At 41.6% G+C, this 17,039-nt stretch overlaps 1 protein-coding gene across 8 annotated transcripts in view; it reads left to right on the top strand.

Annotated features, from left to right (window-relative positions):
• The window catches only part of kcnma1a (potassium large conductance calcium-activated channel, subfamily M, alpha member 1a), a 147,999-nt gene that overhangs the window by 114,681 nt on the left and 16,279 nt on the right, over positions 1–17,039 (top strand). For all 8 annotated transcript variants that reach the window (XM_004551621.6, XM_004551613.6, XM_076891636.1 and 5 more), the window contains 5 exons: positions 6,498–6,591; positions 10,504–10,630; positions 11,496–11,720; positions 12,267–12,459; positions 16,635–16,748. In XM_004551621.6, the coding sequence (XP_004551678.1) occupies positions 6,498–6,591; positions 10,504–10,630; positions 11,496–11,720; positions 12,267–12,459; positions 16,635–16,748 (753 nt within the window). The remainder of the gene's footprint in view (positions 1–6,497; positions 6,592–10,503; positions 10,631–11,495; positions 11,721–12,266; positions 12,460–16,634; positions 16,749–17,039) is intronic.

The raw sequence follows: 17,039 nt of genomic DNA, 5'->3' as shown, positions 1-17,039 counted from the left end.
TTATGTAGCTGGGAAGAGTACAAGAAAATAGATAAAGGAACAGCAAAGAGAAGGAGAAATTAAAATCAAAAAGGAAACTATAAAAAGTGCTTCTGGCTTGATAAAGGAAAGGTAAGAGGCCCGAGGCTCCTAGAAGATCGCCTTAAATCTGTTTTCCTTTTGAGTGGATGGGAAATACTAAATTGTTTGTCAATTAGACATGGCAGCAGTAGGCCTAGCTATCAAAGCCTTGGGTTCAGACATACAGATCTGATTTCCTTCTCAACATTCTCCCACCGTCTGCCGACTCAGCCTAGATTAGTGTCAAACATGCCATGATGAATTTGGCTTGGCCTCTTGTAGTTGGGCCTGCGCTGATATCCCTCGGTACCAATTACTGGCCATTACATGGTTACTGATCTCACTTCTCCCTCAACCCCCTGTAGGATTTCAGGAAAGCCTCCTCTGTCTTAGATTTCTTTCTCTTTTTAACCCTGACTTCATCTGAACAAAGTGAGTTTAGTGAAGGAGCGCATTGGGCTTTGTCAGTCAGGGATTGTTGGATTTCCTTTCCCTATTTCCTCTTTTTTTTTTTTCCACCAGGCTGAGAGGATAAGACATCTTTATCCACGATGACTTCATATGCTTCTGAACTAATTTTTTTTCTTGCACTTTGATTATTGATCTCTTGGATAGCACTGCTTCGTTTAAGCTGCTGTTTTCCTACACGTGCCAAATTAGGGCCACATGTCTGTGTGTAGCACAGACAGCTATCAGCAAGTTAGGATGGCAGAAGTATACAACTGTAAACTGCTTTAACGACTAATACAATATTTATTATGGCAACTTTTAACACAAACTCATTAAATGAGTAATGATATGTATGCAGATGAAGTGGTTAGAAAAATGTAGTTCTCCATTGTTCTTTTTTATTATAGGCAGTTAACATATTACTTTATTCTAAATTCTTTGGCTACATCAAGAGGTTTTTTTGTCTGTAAATGAAACAAGTCTTTTTTGTGACTTGACTTTCACTATTTTAGAAAATCTTTAGTCAGTTAAGAGGTTTCAACTTGGTTTGCTAAGCTCTGGACAAGGGATGTGGGCCTGGGGTTAGGGAGATGGTTTCGGCTTGTCCACAACCTTCTGGGCTGTGTATATGTGCGCATGTGCACATCTTGTGTGCGCAACAACATGCACTTGTATCTCGGTGTCTATGCATGTGTGTGAATCTGCATCTCATTGCTGGGGACCTTATCCATCCTGACACAGAAATTATGTTTGCATTTTCCCAGCCCTGCTGGTTCATCACCAAACTTGCCCTGACAGCTCCTGTCCACCAGGCAGACCTCCACCCCCTCGACCACCCTCCCCCACCCACCCTGTCCTACGCCGTCTCGCAATGCCCCAGATGCTAGCCAGTTAGTCTGCCGCCTTTGCGGTGCGGGCAGATTGCTAGAGACAGATGCCAGGGCCACTGTGGGTCTCTTTTTGAGGATCTGTGTCATAGGCCAGCCCTGGGCCCTCACTGTGACCTTTACTGCTGGAAGATACTCTGGGAGAGAGTGGGGAGTGTCAGCAGCTCTGAGTTCAAGTGCTTACTACATTAGTAGTTCTAGTGGTACCGGTCTTTAATATCTTCTTGGTCAAGGTCAAAAACTGTAATTACCAGAGAATTAACTGCACTGGCAAAAGTGGAGACCTTTGTGAACCCTTTAAAAGTACAACCCCAAAGATCGTGCACTGAGCTCAAGTTATGAAAAAAAAAACCCTAATTTTTAAAATCTCTATTTGTATAAGACTTCTGGACTGCATGCAAAAATCAGGTATCTATGCATTAGTGCTCTGTTAGCGCAGCTGTTTTGAGCAGCTGTTGTCTGTTTTGGATTTATACATGCACTGAAGTATGTATTCGTTTTCTTTATTTCCCATTGTGGCTTTATTTGTTCCGCCTCACACTTCCCATCATTTTTAGATATAAAACCCCCCACGAAACTCTATTATAAAATGGGGAAAAAATGGAATTGCTAAATCTACACGGAAATGATGTGACATGTAATGTAGTTCTTTCCTTCTTTTTTTTTTCAAATGTATTAAAACCAGCCATTAGACCGTCATTACATCTCATTACAGGTGTAGTACACTTTCCTAAAAGCATGGCTCACTCTGTGAATGGACAGTTCTTTCATTCATCTGTCTGCCTTTTATGTGCCATCACATCATACTGTAATCAGTGCCACCATTAGGGTTTTACAGTGATTTTTAATTATTTATACTTTCATTTTTTGGTTTGTGCCCTCATACCTTTTGGTGAGACAACATCAGATTTACATTTGATTTAATTTCCATCTACGGCTCTTATGTTGATGTCTTTCCTAATGTGTCTCTTTCATTACACCCTCTCTCCTTGTGTGTGACCTGCCACTTGTCTTTGCATCCTCCCCAGCCAAATATAAGTATAACGGATTTGTCAGATCACGTAAGTGTGTTTCCCTGTCCTTCTGCCATAGCTTTGTGTATAGAGTATAGCTCCCTCAGCATGTCATATAACATTCTTAGTAGCGATGCTTTGCTTAAGTATTTTTGTATTTTTACTGTAAAAAAAAAAAAAAAAAGGAAACCAACTTTTGAAAAACTTTCAGTGTTTCTTTTAAAATATCCAGTTTATTTATATTTAACTTAAATATGATAAAATCATTTTAACATATTTTGACAGCAAACTAAAGTACTGAGATCATTTTGTGTTTGATAACACTATGTAGATCCATGAAATATTCTTTTTGTATTGTGCTGCATCTAGCAGCAGATGGCGCTACAACACCAGGAAACAGTGGAAGCCATAAAGAGGCTGGCGTTCGATTCAAAGCTGATTGCAATATAGGTAAATCTTTGGTAAATAATTGTTAAATGACTTTCCCCCCCCCTCCTTTATTTTACTGGTTAAGAATACATTTCACTTTTGAAATGTTATTTGTCACCTCTAACACTTTGTGTCTACATTTTAAATGTATTTGTTATTATTAGGCATACTGACAATAAAGGCTTTTTTTTGGTTTCCTTTATTAAATAATGGCTGCCTCACCTGTTAAGCAAACTAAAAGGAAGCGCAGTAATCATAAGTTTTTTTTTCTTCCCTTTTTTAACTGTAAAGACCACAATGCATGGCTTTAAAAAGCTCTTTCATGCAGTTGCAATGCAGCTGAAGAACAAAGCTCGCTCATGCAGCAAACACTGTAAAGGCAAAGCCAGCTTAGCTCACATAGTAAAGTAAACATTTTTACTTGTTATTCCTCCGCCTCATCATCCAGTTTACATTGGGTCACGGCGATCTGATAAGGCTTGCATGCAGGACAGTACCGTCATGTGATTATCATTTCAAGAAGGGACAGTTGCCGTCTGGGTTGTTCAGGATGCACAGTGGACCTGCCAGGGCGGGTGAACACTCTGTAACGCTGCACGTGTTTGACAAGGGCCAGATGAATCCAGGAGCTATCGGTGGCGCCCTGTAAATCAAGGAGGCAGCTGACGGCTGGGATAAACGTCTGTTTATCGCCCAGGGCCACCCAAGCATGCTCTCTCCTCCAAACAACCAACCAACCACCCTTCAACCAAAGGGAGGAAAAGGGCTCCGCCTCTCCAAGTCAACTTTGCAACCAGATATTTTACTCATCTCCCACTGCTGTCTTCCTACAGTGTGCCATGACCCTTTCAGTACATACAAACATGCGGGTTGACTCTGCAGCCACAGATGGACTGTGTGTGAGTGTGTGTTTCTGTGAGTTTGGTGAAACGACTTGCTGAACATATTTGGTACATATGCGAGTATTTATTCTCATACTCAAGCGATTTAGTGTAATAGTGAAAATTCCAAATGCTCTGTTTTTCAACATTTTTCATGCGGAATTAAATCACACTTGTGTACATAATCCAAAAGGAATCCAATACATGTTTAATGATTAGATGTTTTGAATTTATAATATTATAAATATTTAGTTCTATTTGTTGACATTATTGTGGTGTGCCACGCTCACTTGAAGTGACAATATCTAATTGGTTTTGACTGGCTTTAGCCAAGCCATGCCTCTGCTTTGTTCTACCCGAGCGCAGCACAAATGAGAAGTAAAGTTAAGAGGCTTCTAATGAATTTAACACAAATGAAAAGCAAATTAAGAAGGCTTCAACTATTTTTAGGAAATTCTACATGGTTCCTGCCTTTATTTATTAACATTATTATTAATATATTTTTGCTTTAAGCTGGTTCAGTCAAAACTTAAATTGCATTTTTTTCTTAGTGATCAGATATTCATTTTAACATACTGTGAAATAATGATTGTTTTATGGAATTTACCCTGAAATATCTATTTAACAAAATCTAATTTGAAATACAATAACACTTCTTTTCTCAGTCATTTCTGAGTATTTAAAGCAGGCGTTTTCACACTCTTTGTTCTCCACTATTTGACAGTAACGGATGAAGTTAGACCGCCTTTTCAAAACAGAACACTTAAAACCACCGGCTGCATCTCCACCTCCATCACCTCAAATGTATTCCTTCCCAATGCCCTGCACCCCAGCCAGGACCCCCTGGTCAGCCCTGGCACAGTCAACATCCCTCTCGTTAATAACCGTAAAGGATGCCTGCTCCACATGCGGCTGGGGCCCGGGGACGACCCCTCGCAATTGCGCTTCAGTATCTCGGGTCCAGGAGACGTGGCGACCAGATCCCTGGCTGAAAGTCGACTGAACCGGGCCCGCAGTCTGCCAGTGAAATACCGCTGCCACCCCAGTAATGCCATGCTGCTCAGTCACAGTAGGCACTGTAGGTTGGCCCCTTAGCGGGATGCATCAGTCAGTAATGCTGTCCCGTCTCTTCATTTTGTCTTGTTTGCTGCATGACGGCTCACTCTGCTGGAGCTGCTGCTGTTGTTTCTTCTGCTGCTTTGCACAGATCTGGCTGCTAGTGCAGTGGCTGCTACTGTCTATATGAGATAACTTTTAAGCGCCGGGATAAAACAGGTGAATTTACTGTAGACAACGTGCTATTTCAGAAGTGGCTCTAGGTGTTGTGAGCTCAGGGATTTTGCACTAATATCATTATGTAGTGGGGAAATGAAGCGTGGTGTCCGTGAAAGCAAAAAGTTCAATTGTTTTAATGTTAAAAAATTAAGTTTAAACCAAGAGGGGTTTGTCAAATGGTATAGCAAGGAAAGCATACTTTCTGCTGTGTGGTATTTTCAAAGTACATCAGAGAGAGAATTATTTGTAAAGTGTAAAATGCTTGTGATATTAGCTATTCTGATTGCCCAATTGCATAAAGGAAATGTCAGAGAATGACATTTTATTAGAAGGCAAAGCCATATTTCTTATCTTTTATTAGCAGAATTAGGTGACAGCATAGAATGGGTGCTCAGAGAATAATGAAATTCAACATGCTTGGAATAACCGCGGCTTGCAGCGCGCACATTGATTTGCACTAATATCATGCTGTGTTATTGATTTCTAACCAAAGGACTAATGCGGGTTTGAAGTGACGGTGCACTTGACATTTGCGCTGGGAGAGCGTAGATTGGATAAGAGTATCTGGGTGCCTGTCTGAAAGCTCTTGAAACTCACAGACAGTGAAGAAGATCAGACTACTGTTAGCTTGACTGAAATCTTCAGACAGCTGGGCCTGGACTCACTCCGGCTGCTCTTTCTCATTCTCTCTGTCTGGCTGGGACTCAAGTAAAGTTTGAGAAACAGTGTTTTTGTTTTTAGATGATTTTTTTTTTCAACCTAGCGAAGCATGGCTGACAGAAAACCGAGTTCAAATGTGATCAAATAATCTTTAAAAAAAACAAACAAAAGAGGACTATAAAATAACACAGCATTGTTCAGCAAAACATGAAACAAAGACGCTGTATATTTAATCCGACACAAGTTTTCACAAGTGTTGGGGTTCAAGTAGTTTCATTAGGAAGTCAACTACGCACTCAAAATTCATCTCCATAACCTGTATTTATATCATTGTCATTGCTTTTGCCCATGCCCCAGTGACAATAACAGTCTGTAGCATCACATTGCAATTAATGCTTTAGGTAAGCATGGTCACTTGGATGTAAACTGCTAGAGGTCCAACCGCCTGCAGAGTTCGGTGGGTGAACAGACGCAGTGAAGTGTCAGTGGAGGATGTGCAATATTGCACCTTAGTATAGCCACAACATGGGGGACATTTAAAAAAAAAATTCTTATTTTTTAAATAAACCTTCCTTTTAGGTCAGGAATTGTTTTCTCTCCGTGGTTTCCTCCGGCTTTTTTCAGATTTAATCATTTGTCCATTACTAATATTTTCTCTCTCTATTTTTATTTCCCTTCCATTTTGACACATTGAATTATTAATTTTCCTTTTCTTGCGTTCAGTTTCTTTTTTTGTGGTTTGCATTGAATGATTGATTGATTGTTGCCTATTTTCATGTCAGGTCCAGCTCTCTTTCTGAACCGTCTGTCTCTGCTCTGACATTGTGCGCATGTGTTTTCAGTCGAAGACGAGCATCCGTCAACGCTCTCGCCCAAAAAAAAGCAGCGCAACGGAGGGATGCGAAACTCACCCAACTGCTCGCCCAAAATGATGAGGTAAGAGATGCTGATTTTATTCTTCTTCCAGCCTTCAAACTGGGAGTGAGAGGAAGACAGATATAAGGAAGATGGGAGGGAGCATGGGGAGGGGGGAGGGGGGGGGGGGGATATGTGTCTGAGAGATACTTCAGAGGCGTATGCTGCTGATGGTGAGATGGTGGGAGTTTGGATGGATGGGAGGGGGCAAATTAGGGGTGGCAGAAGAGGGAGGTAAGAAACTCTGTGAGTGAAAAAGAGAAGAGAAATGCCCTGTTAGGTGCTGGCTGTTTAGGATGGCATGCTGTCAGCTGTTAATGACAGAGCTGAAATAATATTTCTGTCATGAAAAGCGGCTGTGAGGAGCCGTTTGAAAACTCCTCTGGCTTTAAAGACCCAGCTGTCACCTCCTCCGTTCTGGTCCACATGTACTCCTTAAACAATGCTGGCACTAATGACACCACCAACCAATCAGAGAGACCTGCATGGTTACTTTGCCCTCGGGCTACTCGTCTATTGTGGGAACCCCTGTGAGTAGTGTATCTGGTACTTAAGGCCATATGCGAGATGTATCGTCACAATCAAATATGAATTCAAATATTACCTTCCTTTTATCCTGTCCTTTGGAATTAAACTGCTGTTAATTGATTTTGAAAGATAAAAAGGGTAGGTTTTTGTGCTCCTCTGACTGCAAGGCGGGGTTAGACGCACGACTGAGAGGAAAATGCAGGGAGGCCGAGCTGTGCGGGTTGGGACGGCGGGATGAAGGCACGGTGGCGAAGATCTAACAGGACAGAAACACTCATAGCTACACTGCTCGTCTCCTAATGAGAGCGAGGGTTTACATTAAGGAACTCTAAAGAGAGACCTCGTAATATATATAATCTTAATCTTATTTATGGAATTTAAACCCTTTAAAAAATAAGCAAACTCTAAGGTGGAATAGTTAACATTTCCAAATAAAGTCAATATAAATATGAGCTATTATACAAAGTAGTTCTGTTTTGTTCTCTTTCATACACTGCATAATGTTTTCACTTATTACTGTACCATTCTGGTTGAGTGCCGTGTACGTTAGCCCTGCTAGTTTCCCTCAGGCAGCAATCCTCTTACTGCACTGGCATGCCTATGTGATTTTTGTCCAGTATAGTTGTCGGCCTCCCCCTCACAACAAAACAAGCACTTAATAAGCCTTCACACTTGCCAAACCATTAGCCCAACACAGAGTCATACCCTTCAGTCTAGTTCGCAGCAGAGCATCAGCTCAGATGCCCTTGCTCAGAGGGAGCAAACTGCTACAAAAACAACGAGACACTGGCACATTTCCAGATAACTGCTTGTTTTAAAAGGTTCTTTAGTTTGCCTAACTTAAAGCACAAAACCTTTTCTTCTCTTCCTTTTCTGCTTAGAAGACGGTCCCCGTTTGCCATGTAATATATGCATCTGCGCTTTGATCTCGCAGTGATAATAATCCTTGCGAGTTATTTACTCAGTTTTGAAAACGCTTCAAAGCGGTGTCAAAGTTTTCTCTGCTTTAGGGTTGCTTCTGTATTCTGCTGGCTCTTGGGTGCTGGGATGACAGGTCCTCTGTTATAGGTGTAGCTTTTTCTTTTTTTTCCTTCCAAGTATTAGCCTTTAGCAGAACATCAAATTACCCATCGCAGTCCACAGTCCCTCCCTCCACCCCTTCACAGCTGCCCCTGTCAACATATAAGACCATATATATTATATAAACCGTTGTGCTTTGCGAGGTGGATTTTATGCAGAATGAAAAGTGATTGTTTGAGGTAGCCTTAGGGATACTTTATTCAACAAGCAAGAAGGGGGAAAACACAGTGGAGAGCTAGCAAGAGAGCGAACATACGTATCAAGTATGGTTTTTACAGGACTCGCAGCCTGAAGGCCTTTGTAAATAAATAATGATCAACAGATTGGCTGTGGGCTTTTGAAAAGCATGCCTTTGTCAGTTTGCATGATGGGAAAAATTTTCAAAGCAAGAAGCTGCCTTCGTAGTCTGGCAGAGAGGGATTGGGGGAGCACGCCCATCCCCAGCTTTGTGACTGCAGAGTGATACACTGGAATAATTCAACTCTGTTTGAAATATACTGAGGGAGAGGGTACGAGAGAAAGAAAGAGACAGAGAGGGAGGGAGGGAGGCACCGGAGTGAGACATGCTGTAAGGGAAATACTGTTTGTCCTCCATAAAAGTGCATCTGATAAAATATTGTATTTCACCGAGCACAACATTTAGTTTGCATTCTGGTACAATGCTAGAAATTAAGCAAAGTTCACGTAATTCTGCATCTACTTGTTCAGGACTGAAAATTCTCAGCAGAGAATATCTGCATTTATCTGTCACTTCGCTTGCTATTTGGGTGACATTTAGGAGCCCTGTGTTAAATAATTTATTAGTAGCCAATCCAGCTTGTAAATTTCCTAATGAACCGCATTCCTGCCGTGGCGCTAACACCATCCCATCCCACCCCACACCCACACAAACCTTCACGATGGGTCATGACTGACAACACGCATCCATTTGCAGAAGATGTCACAGTATCATCTGCAGCTGATATCCCTTGGGCGTGGCCCCGTAGCACAGACGTCATGTCTGCTCTGCCTGAGCCTTGTGGTAGGTTCAACCCGAGGCGCGGAGAAGGAAGAGGAAGGAGGTGTGCGGAGCCTGTGACAGGCTGCCAGTCACACCGCTGACAGCTCTGTGAAAGATAGCTGTCTTGGCAGTGAGAGGTGGAGCGGCAGCCCGTCTGCATGCGCCAGTCAGCCCCTGTGTGGAGGCGAGCAGAGCTGAGCAGATTGAAGTGACGGGGGGCTCCTTGGAGTTGATTGGCGCAACACGCGGCTCTGGATGAAAGATTCAGGCTGAGTGTAAAAACACTAAATGCTGTCAGTGTTATTATCACCTGCTCTAACTGATAGAGGGGAGAGGGGGGGAAAGAGAGGTGGAGAGAGAGAGGGTGGCTAATTGACAGCTTTTTTTTTTTCTTTAACTTTAACTTTTGCCTGCGATGGCATGCAATCCAAATGCAGGTTGAAGGAAGAAACAACATCAAAGCCTTGTCAGTGAATGACAGTGTTGATAGAGGATAGAGAGAGTGATACTGAGAGAGATGTATGTCAAATTCTTGAGATATTTTCTCCCATATTACTCACATGTCTATCTCTGCAGTTTCCCCCCCCCCCTTTTTTTAGGACTATCAGCAGTATTGAATTTTCATAATTTTTCTTAAATTCTCAATAAACTACATTTACATTGCTGCAAAACAAGGGGCCTTTGTGGGAAAACAGCACTTCCGCCGTTTATCTTGACTCTGTGTTTTTGATGACATTTTCTGGACCGTGTTCAGAGGGGCTGTGAGAACATGTCTTGTAGAATAAGTTCAAGAACAGGAGAGGCAGCGTAACAACACTGACAGGAACCCTTTCATGGTCAGTGTTACAGCAGATAAAACTCAGCAGCCCACTGCTGTGGATTAGCCTGTTTGGTTGTGACATGCTGCTGAAACATTAATGACCATCAGCTGGGAAAGCAAAATGTGATTGGGCAAATTCCTGAAATATTTAAAGTGCGAGCCTGTTGGAGCTTTTACTGTTTGCGCCACATGGCGTCAGGAACTGGAAGAGAGGGTAAAAGCTGGTAATTGGCCTTGTGTTGTCATGCCATTCAGTCAGTAGTACTCACATCTTGCTGTTCTCCTCTGTACCACAGTGAGCACAAGGGTCATTGACTTTTCTGATGCCTCTACATAGGGGATGAGACAGATTGGAGGGAAAGATATTCTAGTTATGCAGTGCAGTAGAAAGTTTCACACTCTGAGAATGAGATGGACTTTTAACGATCAGACAGCACAGATATCAAGAAACCCTGCCTGGCTTCTGCCACAAAACAGCCTAACGTAAATATTTTCTCTTTTCCAGTCGACACGATCCCCTTCTAATTCCTGGAAATGAACAAATTGAGAATATGGACATGAACGTGAAGAGGTATGACTCGACAGGGATGTTTCACTGGTGCCCTTCAAAAGACATCGAAAAAGTCATCCTGGTAAGTGGGGCAAAAGTTCTGTAACTGCTACCCAGTGAGGGGAAAAATAGTGTATATAAAAAAAGAAGGTACTAGTAAGTATGCTCAGGAGCAAATGTTTCCCCTCAGTACTGCAGTAACACAATCACATACTAATGTGTATTGAAATTTCTCTCACTGCCTCTCTGTTGTTTCAAGGTGAGTTTGTTTTTATATTTATATATACAGTATATGTGTATATCCACCAAGGAATGAGTGAGCAGCATTTCAACACTCGGTGCATGACTTTGCTCAGATGCTTTAACGAGACGGTTTAAAGCATTTATGTTAGTGCATAAATTGTTTGTGTAGGATCAAGTAGGAGGCGCAGTCACCTACTGTGCATAGTAAAGATACGACATATCTTTGCTTTGTCTAAGACTCGAGTGACCCAGGTGCTGTTTTCACTCAACTCAAGGGAATATGAAGGCTGCTTCACCAAAATGTTTCAGATACACAGATAAACATCATTTGCCGCCAGCTGAAAATATGATACAATTTGCAGCTGTACTTTTTTATGAATGTAACAGTTTACAGCTTACATTCGTGCGTGTTTAATTTGTCTAATGAAGAGCTAATAATAAAACCAAACACATGGTTAATAAATGATTACATGTGGATATATAACAGTTTATGTGATGCTTTTAAGCACATTTAAACTCTAGATATGTTGGGGGGGTTTTAACTTCATGCACCTGACCCAGTTTTCTGTTATCGGCACTCATTTTTATTCTGTAAACCTGTGTTTGTCTCTATGTGCCTCCTCATCTCTTTTCTGCCTTCGCTTTTTTTCCTCATTCTCTGCTTTTCTCTCCCCCCCTTCCCCGTGTCCCTCTCTTCCCTACAGACCCGGAGTGAAGCCTCCATGACAGTGCTAAGCGGCCATGTAGTGGTCTGTATATTTGGGGATGTCACGTCCGCTTTAGTGGGGCTGCGAAACTTGGTGATGCCTTTAAGAGCCAGCAACTTCCATTACCACGAGCTAAAGCCTATAGTTTTTGTGGGCTCGCTGGATTACCTTCGGAGAGAGTGGGAAACTTTACACAACTTCCCCAAGGTCTCCATCTTACCTGTGAGTGTACTACTTCACCTGCATGTTGAATATCTGTCCAACTAGCAGGCGCTGACATTTTAAGTTGCACTCATGCTGAAATCTTTCAAGCGATTGTCATTTTGAGTTTGATCGCGCATTTCTCAGTTGAATGATTACTTCATGAGAGCTCAGTGAGCCTCCCTCATCCCTAGCAGTGACACATCCTGCATATCCAAAGTGGAGTTTATGAGCGTTGCAGCTGCAGTGCCCATCACAGATGGCGTGGCTTGCTGCCTTAGAGCTTGTTAGGCCTGGTTTGACTGATGATCAGAGGAGAATCACAAACACAGCCCTCAGCGCAGGCTAGCCTTTAGATTAGTCCATGTCTCTGAATCTCCAACGCCCGGTTAGATCAGTGGAATGTCATCGCCTCAAAACAAGAATACTTGTTAACTAATTTCCCACAGCCCCACTCTGCTCACTTCTTAAATTTATTTTTCTCTCCCCCATGTCTGTCTGTTCTCTGTGTTTTGCTTTCTCTCTCTCGCTGTCTTGCTCTTTCTCTGTGTTCCCCTCGCCCTGAAGGGTACACCATTAAGTCGGGCAGATTTAAGGGCTGTCAACATCAACCTCTGCGACATGTGTGTAATACTGTCAGCCAATCAGAACAATATCGAAGATGCGTCTCTGCAGGATAAGGAATGCATCTTGGCAACACTCAACATCAAATCTATGCAGTTTGATGACAGCATTGGGGTCTTACAGGCTAATTCCCAAGGTAAGAAGTGTCCCATTAGACTCCATGTACACTCCTGGCCAAAGGGGACAGGTTATGGGAGGGAGGAAAGGAGAGTAGTCAAAAAATGGAAAAGGAAAAGAGGAAAAGACTGGAGGGCAGTGAGAAGGCCACACAGGAAGGGTAGATGTAGTTTGTCGAGCACAGAGTCTGCTAAGCGCTCATAACTGAAATTCTCTGAAAGTCTGCTTTGAGTCTCGTCTGTAAACTGACATTACTGTAACTCTAACTGAAGATGTGCACACACAGAAACATTGTGTTTATACCTTCATCAAGCCTTTCTGATGGTTTCAGTCTTGTCCCTGGCAATTAGATGCTGCTAAACCTTTGATAATACTTTTTAATGATGTAATCAACATGACTGTGTCATTTGATGTTGTTCCCCCTGATCTGGAGTCTGGCAGATCGTCTGGAACAGATTGTTGATGTTTGCAGACAAACATACAAACCAGGCATCCCATCAGGCCTCATCATCATTAAGCAGCTAGTACAAATCACCAGGCAGGCCAATTCAGCTGCTCCTCATTAGTCACAACAAAACAGCAACACATGCACGCACACACCTCAGTGCTTCATAGCGTGCGCACGCGTTTGCGTGCGTAACACACTCGGTTACTCATGCCAAGGCATCCTATCCACAAACATTCACAAACAGGTGATCCTCAGTTTATGATTAGCTTGAAAGGTTCTACATGCCTTGAGGTAAGCAGTTAGTGCCACCACAGCGACTGTTGTAAATACAAATCAAAGTGAAGGTTCAAGAGGCCTTTTTTTTTTTTTTCTTTTCGTAATGGAGGGCATATCCACATTTTTATTAGAATGTCGATGCAGTTACTTCTCCAGCCTGTGTGAGCGATACGCTGTCGATAATAGTGCCAGCAAGCAACAATCGGCAGGAGTAAATCTGAGAGCGCGTCCACTCTGGGGAGCACTACTTGCAGAAAGCCACGTCCATCCAGAAGCTCGCAGGTTTATGTCTTCTAACCCAAACCAATGGTTTGAGACTGGCGTTATCAATAACCGGGTCTTACTTTAACGGCCCATTTAAGAAAACACAGTGACATGCAATCATGCATACATAAGAAAATACACTCATATAACCAGGCGCTGCTATTGTATCATGGGTATTGCTGTGAGGATTCCTTCCTCCTAGCGATGCTCTCATTCAGACGCTGTCTGTGGAATTTAGAGGTGCAAATGAATAAGTAAACATGCGCTTTCCTGGGGGAGAGCTTCTCCCGGCTGCTGTAGCATGTAGTCAACCACAGAGCATAGCTGTGCCCGCAGGGCTACAGGGATAAGGGGGCATGTAACCCAGATCTCACTCATCTATTGTAGATTGTAGCTGAATAAACTAAGTTACAGTTTAACAAAAGCAAAAGCCAGCGTCTTTGCTTTGGGGCATCATTTTCATTTTTCATTAAAAAAAAAAAAAGTTAGCATTAATATAAAACATATAAAAGAGGAAAATTGACTGTTTTAAGTATAATTAGGCAATTCAAGAAGCATACTGTTATTTCAATCACAAGGACACAAGACTAGTCTATAAAGATAAACAGTGTCTTTCTTTAGAGATAAACAGTGTTTTTCATATGGGTCATATGAAAAACACATTTGAGCTCTTCTGTTTTTCAGTGCTCAGTAGAGGCTCAGCTCTCTGTTTGGATTTTGCCAGCTCACACTGCATAACGACTTTTGAGCTGTTTGTAACCTAACAGGTTTTGAAAGCAGCTCTACAGCAGGCCTCATGTATCCCTGTTCTCACCAACGCCACTTTCTGGGGTTGCGCTGCGCAGAGTGGAAGGCGCTCTCCTACATCTTCCCACAGTCTTCATGTTCACTATGATACAATAAGCGCGGCGTTTTAGAGGCAGAATCCAAAAAACTTGCTGTCACTCTCCAGTGGAGTAAACATCATCCTTTATGGACATCGACAAAATGATGCTTGCACTATCTGAGCTGTGCTCCCTGGTTGAAGTGTCAAACCGCTGCTATCTCCTAGTTCAATAATTGGTGTAACAAAAGTTATGATTATCCATGCTTCAGTTCAGTGTGTGCTTCCCGCTGTGTACTAAACTATTTGGTGCCTTTTCCGTTGCAAAGGGCTGAAAGATCTCTTTTGTAATGTAAGCAGCTCATTGAGTTTCTTGACAGAAAGGCACGCACACACTCGCACACAGAGAGAATTTGCAAGCCTTTTAAAACTTTGTGACCTGAATATATTCCCTGCATTATGTTTCCTTGGTGGTGGCACTATAAGCTGACATTTTGCTGTAGTCAGCATTAAATGATGGATGTCAAAACACAGTTGATGCATTATGCATATAGCATTACAGATTTAAGGTGTTTACTTGTCACTTTGAGGAAATGCAAAAATGTGAAGTCATGTGAATTCATACTCCTGTCACTTGCACTTGTATTTCATGGTTCTGTGCCACACCATTTTCGATAAAAGGTTTTCAGGATCCACTTCACCAATTTTATTGTAACAAAATGAACAACATATAAAATTTATGTCTGCCAGTTGATGGAGGGATGTGAATGCTAAATATGTCTTGGCTGACCCCTAAAAGCACAGTATCACTATTGCAGTTTTTAGGCAGGCGCCTGCTTCACTTAGCTGCCTTCTTTGTGTCCGTGTGTGTTCTTCAATCCACACATTTGAATCGCACATAAAGTGCACATCAAAAACTTCATGCTGGGTAAGATAGAATGCATCTGTAATTGTACTGATGCAGAGTTTTAGGTCATGCCCTCATGCCGGTGATACTTCTACAATAAAACATACAGACTGCACATTTTTGTTTTGCTATTTGTCATAAAGAGTAAGACCCACATTAAGCCGATACACAGTGACGACATTTAAGTTGGAATCTGATTTTTTATGTTTATTAAATTATTATGCCTCATAAAGAGTAGTCGCATTGGTAATAGCATTATATGTTTGAGGTGAAACAAAATTAAATTAAATTCAAAAAACACCACAAAATGTAAGTTAGGGCTCAAAGAATAAATAATTAGTAAATTAGTAGGAAAACATCAGTTAAAAGTAACATATTGCTATAACTTTAATAATTTTTTATTGTTTTATTATATTTTATTTATTCAAATGTAAATAGTAATAATAGAAACCTATCAAAATCATGTAGTTATTTTTTAGTATAAATTGAAGCTGAAGCAACAGTTTTTTCTTTAAATGCCCAGTCGTGTGAATTCAGTAGCTTATTGAACCATCTTAACTCCAATAACTTAAAGTAATTTTTTTCTGCATGACTTTATCCATCTCTTACATCTTTGTGGGAAAAGTTTGACCCAGGCTTCTTTACAATGTTGCTTCAGTTCACTGAAGTTTGCAGGCATTCATTTATGCACATGTCTCTTAAGGTCCTGCCATAGATTCCTTATTATCAGTTTGGGCTTTAACTGGCCATCGCTGCACCTCGATTCATTTTATTCTCAGCCATTCTGTTGTAGATTTGCCTCTGTGCTATACACTATGGCCAAACCTCTCATCTTTGGTCTTGTCCTTCCAGAGGACAGTTTCCAGAAGCATTGGGTTTTTTTTTTTTTTTTTAATTTAACGTTCTTAAACTGAAGTTATGCTGTTATATAGTAAAAAGAGGTTTTCTGCTGGCAGCACCTCCAAACAAGCCATACTTATTCTGTCTGTTTCTACTTACATTGTCATGAACATTAACCTTTAACATGCTAATTGATGCCTATAGGGTCAAACCTGTAGCTCTTGGGTTTTATGCAGTTTTTTTTTTAGCTTTGCCTGGTCTAAACTTGGGGTGATGCTGGGATGTCCACTATTGGGAATATTGTGGCATTGTGTTAACGCACACCCAAATGTTCCAGACCAGCACACTGTCAAAAATTGTGTTTTTATAGAGGTGCTCACACTTGCTGATGGTCAGTTAATCAGGTACATTTGATTAGCAGCACCCGGCTGGCTTTAATGCCTGTGGAAGCAGTGAGGGTGGCATTGAACTGAAAACTTTCTTTTTCACATGACTTTATTTGTATTAAGTAGATATTAAGATTTAAACCCTTTACATCAGCTATAAAGTTTGCTGACCAGCCTGAATACTTGATCCATAACGCTGTTTTATCTGCAGATGTATTCAGCCTATGTCTTTGTTTCCGAATGTGTAAAGGTTTCACGCCTCCTGGAATGGACAGGTCATCTCCAGACAGCAGTCCAGTACATGGCTTCGTGCGTCAGGCATCTGTCACCACCGGATCCAACATCCCCATCATCACAGAACTAGGTAAAACTGTTTCCACCCACCTCAGTTGCAAACATTGCATGTTACATCCAGTAACTACCAGTCAACTCATTATTCATTTCCAGATGTAGACACACAGAGCTAATAATCTCAGGCATCATTCTGCTATCAAAAGTTCCAACTCATTCGAGGTCAAACAGACTAAAGAATGCACGGTGTGGAATTTTTGTCCACTTTCATGTTGTTGATAGCTTTGCCCAACTCAACTTCATATTCGGATGTGGGTTACTGGATCCTGCAAGGTTTTTTGTTTTTTGTTTTTTGTTTTTTTTG

The sequence above is a fragment of the Maylandia zebra genome, linkage group LG13, assembly GCF_041146795.1.
Source record: "Maylandia zebra isolate NMK-2024a linkage group LG13, Mzebra_GT3a, whole genome shotgun sequence".
NCBI lineage: Eukaryota > Metazoa > Chordata > Actinopteri > Cichliformes > Cichlidae > Maylandia > Maylandia zebra.
The sequence above is the reverse complement of the archived record's forward strand: the minus strand, read 5'-3'. Positions and strand labels throughout refer to the sequence as shown.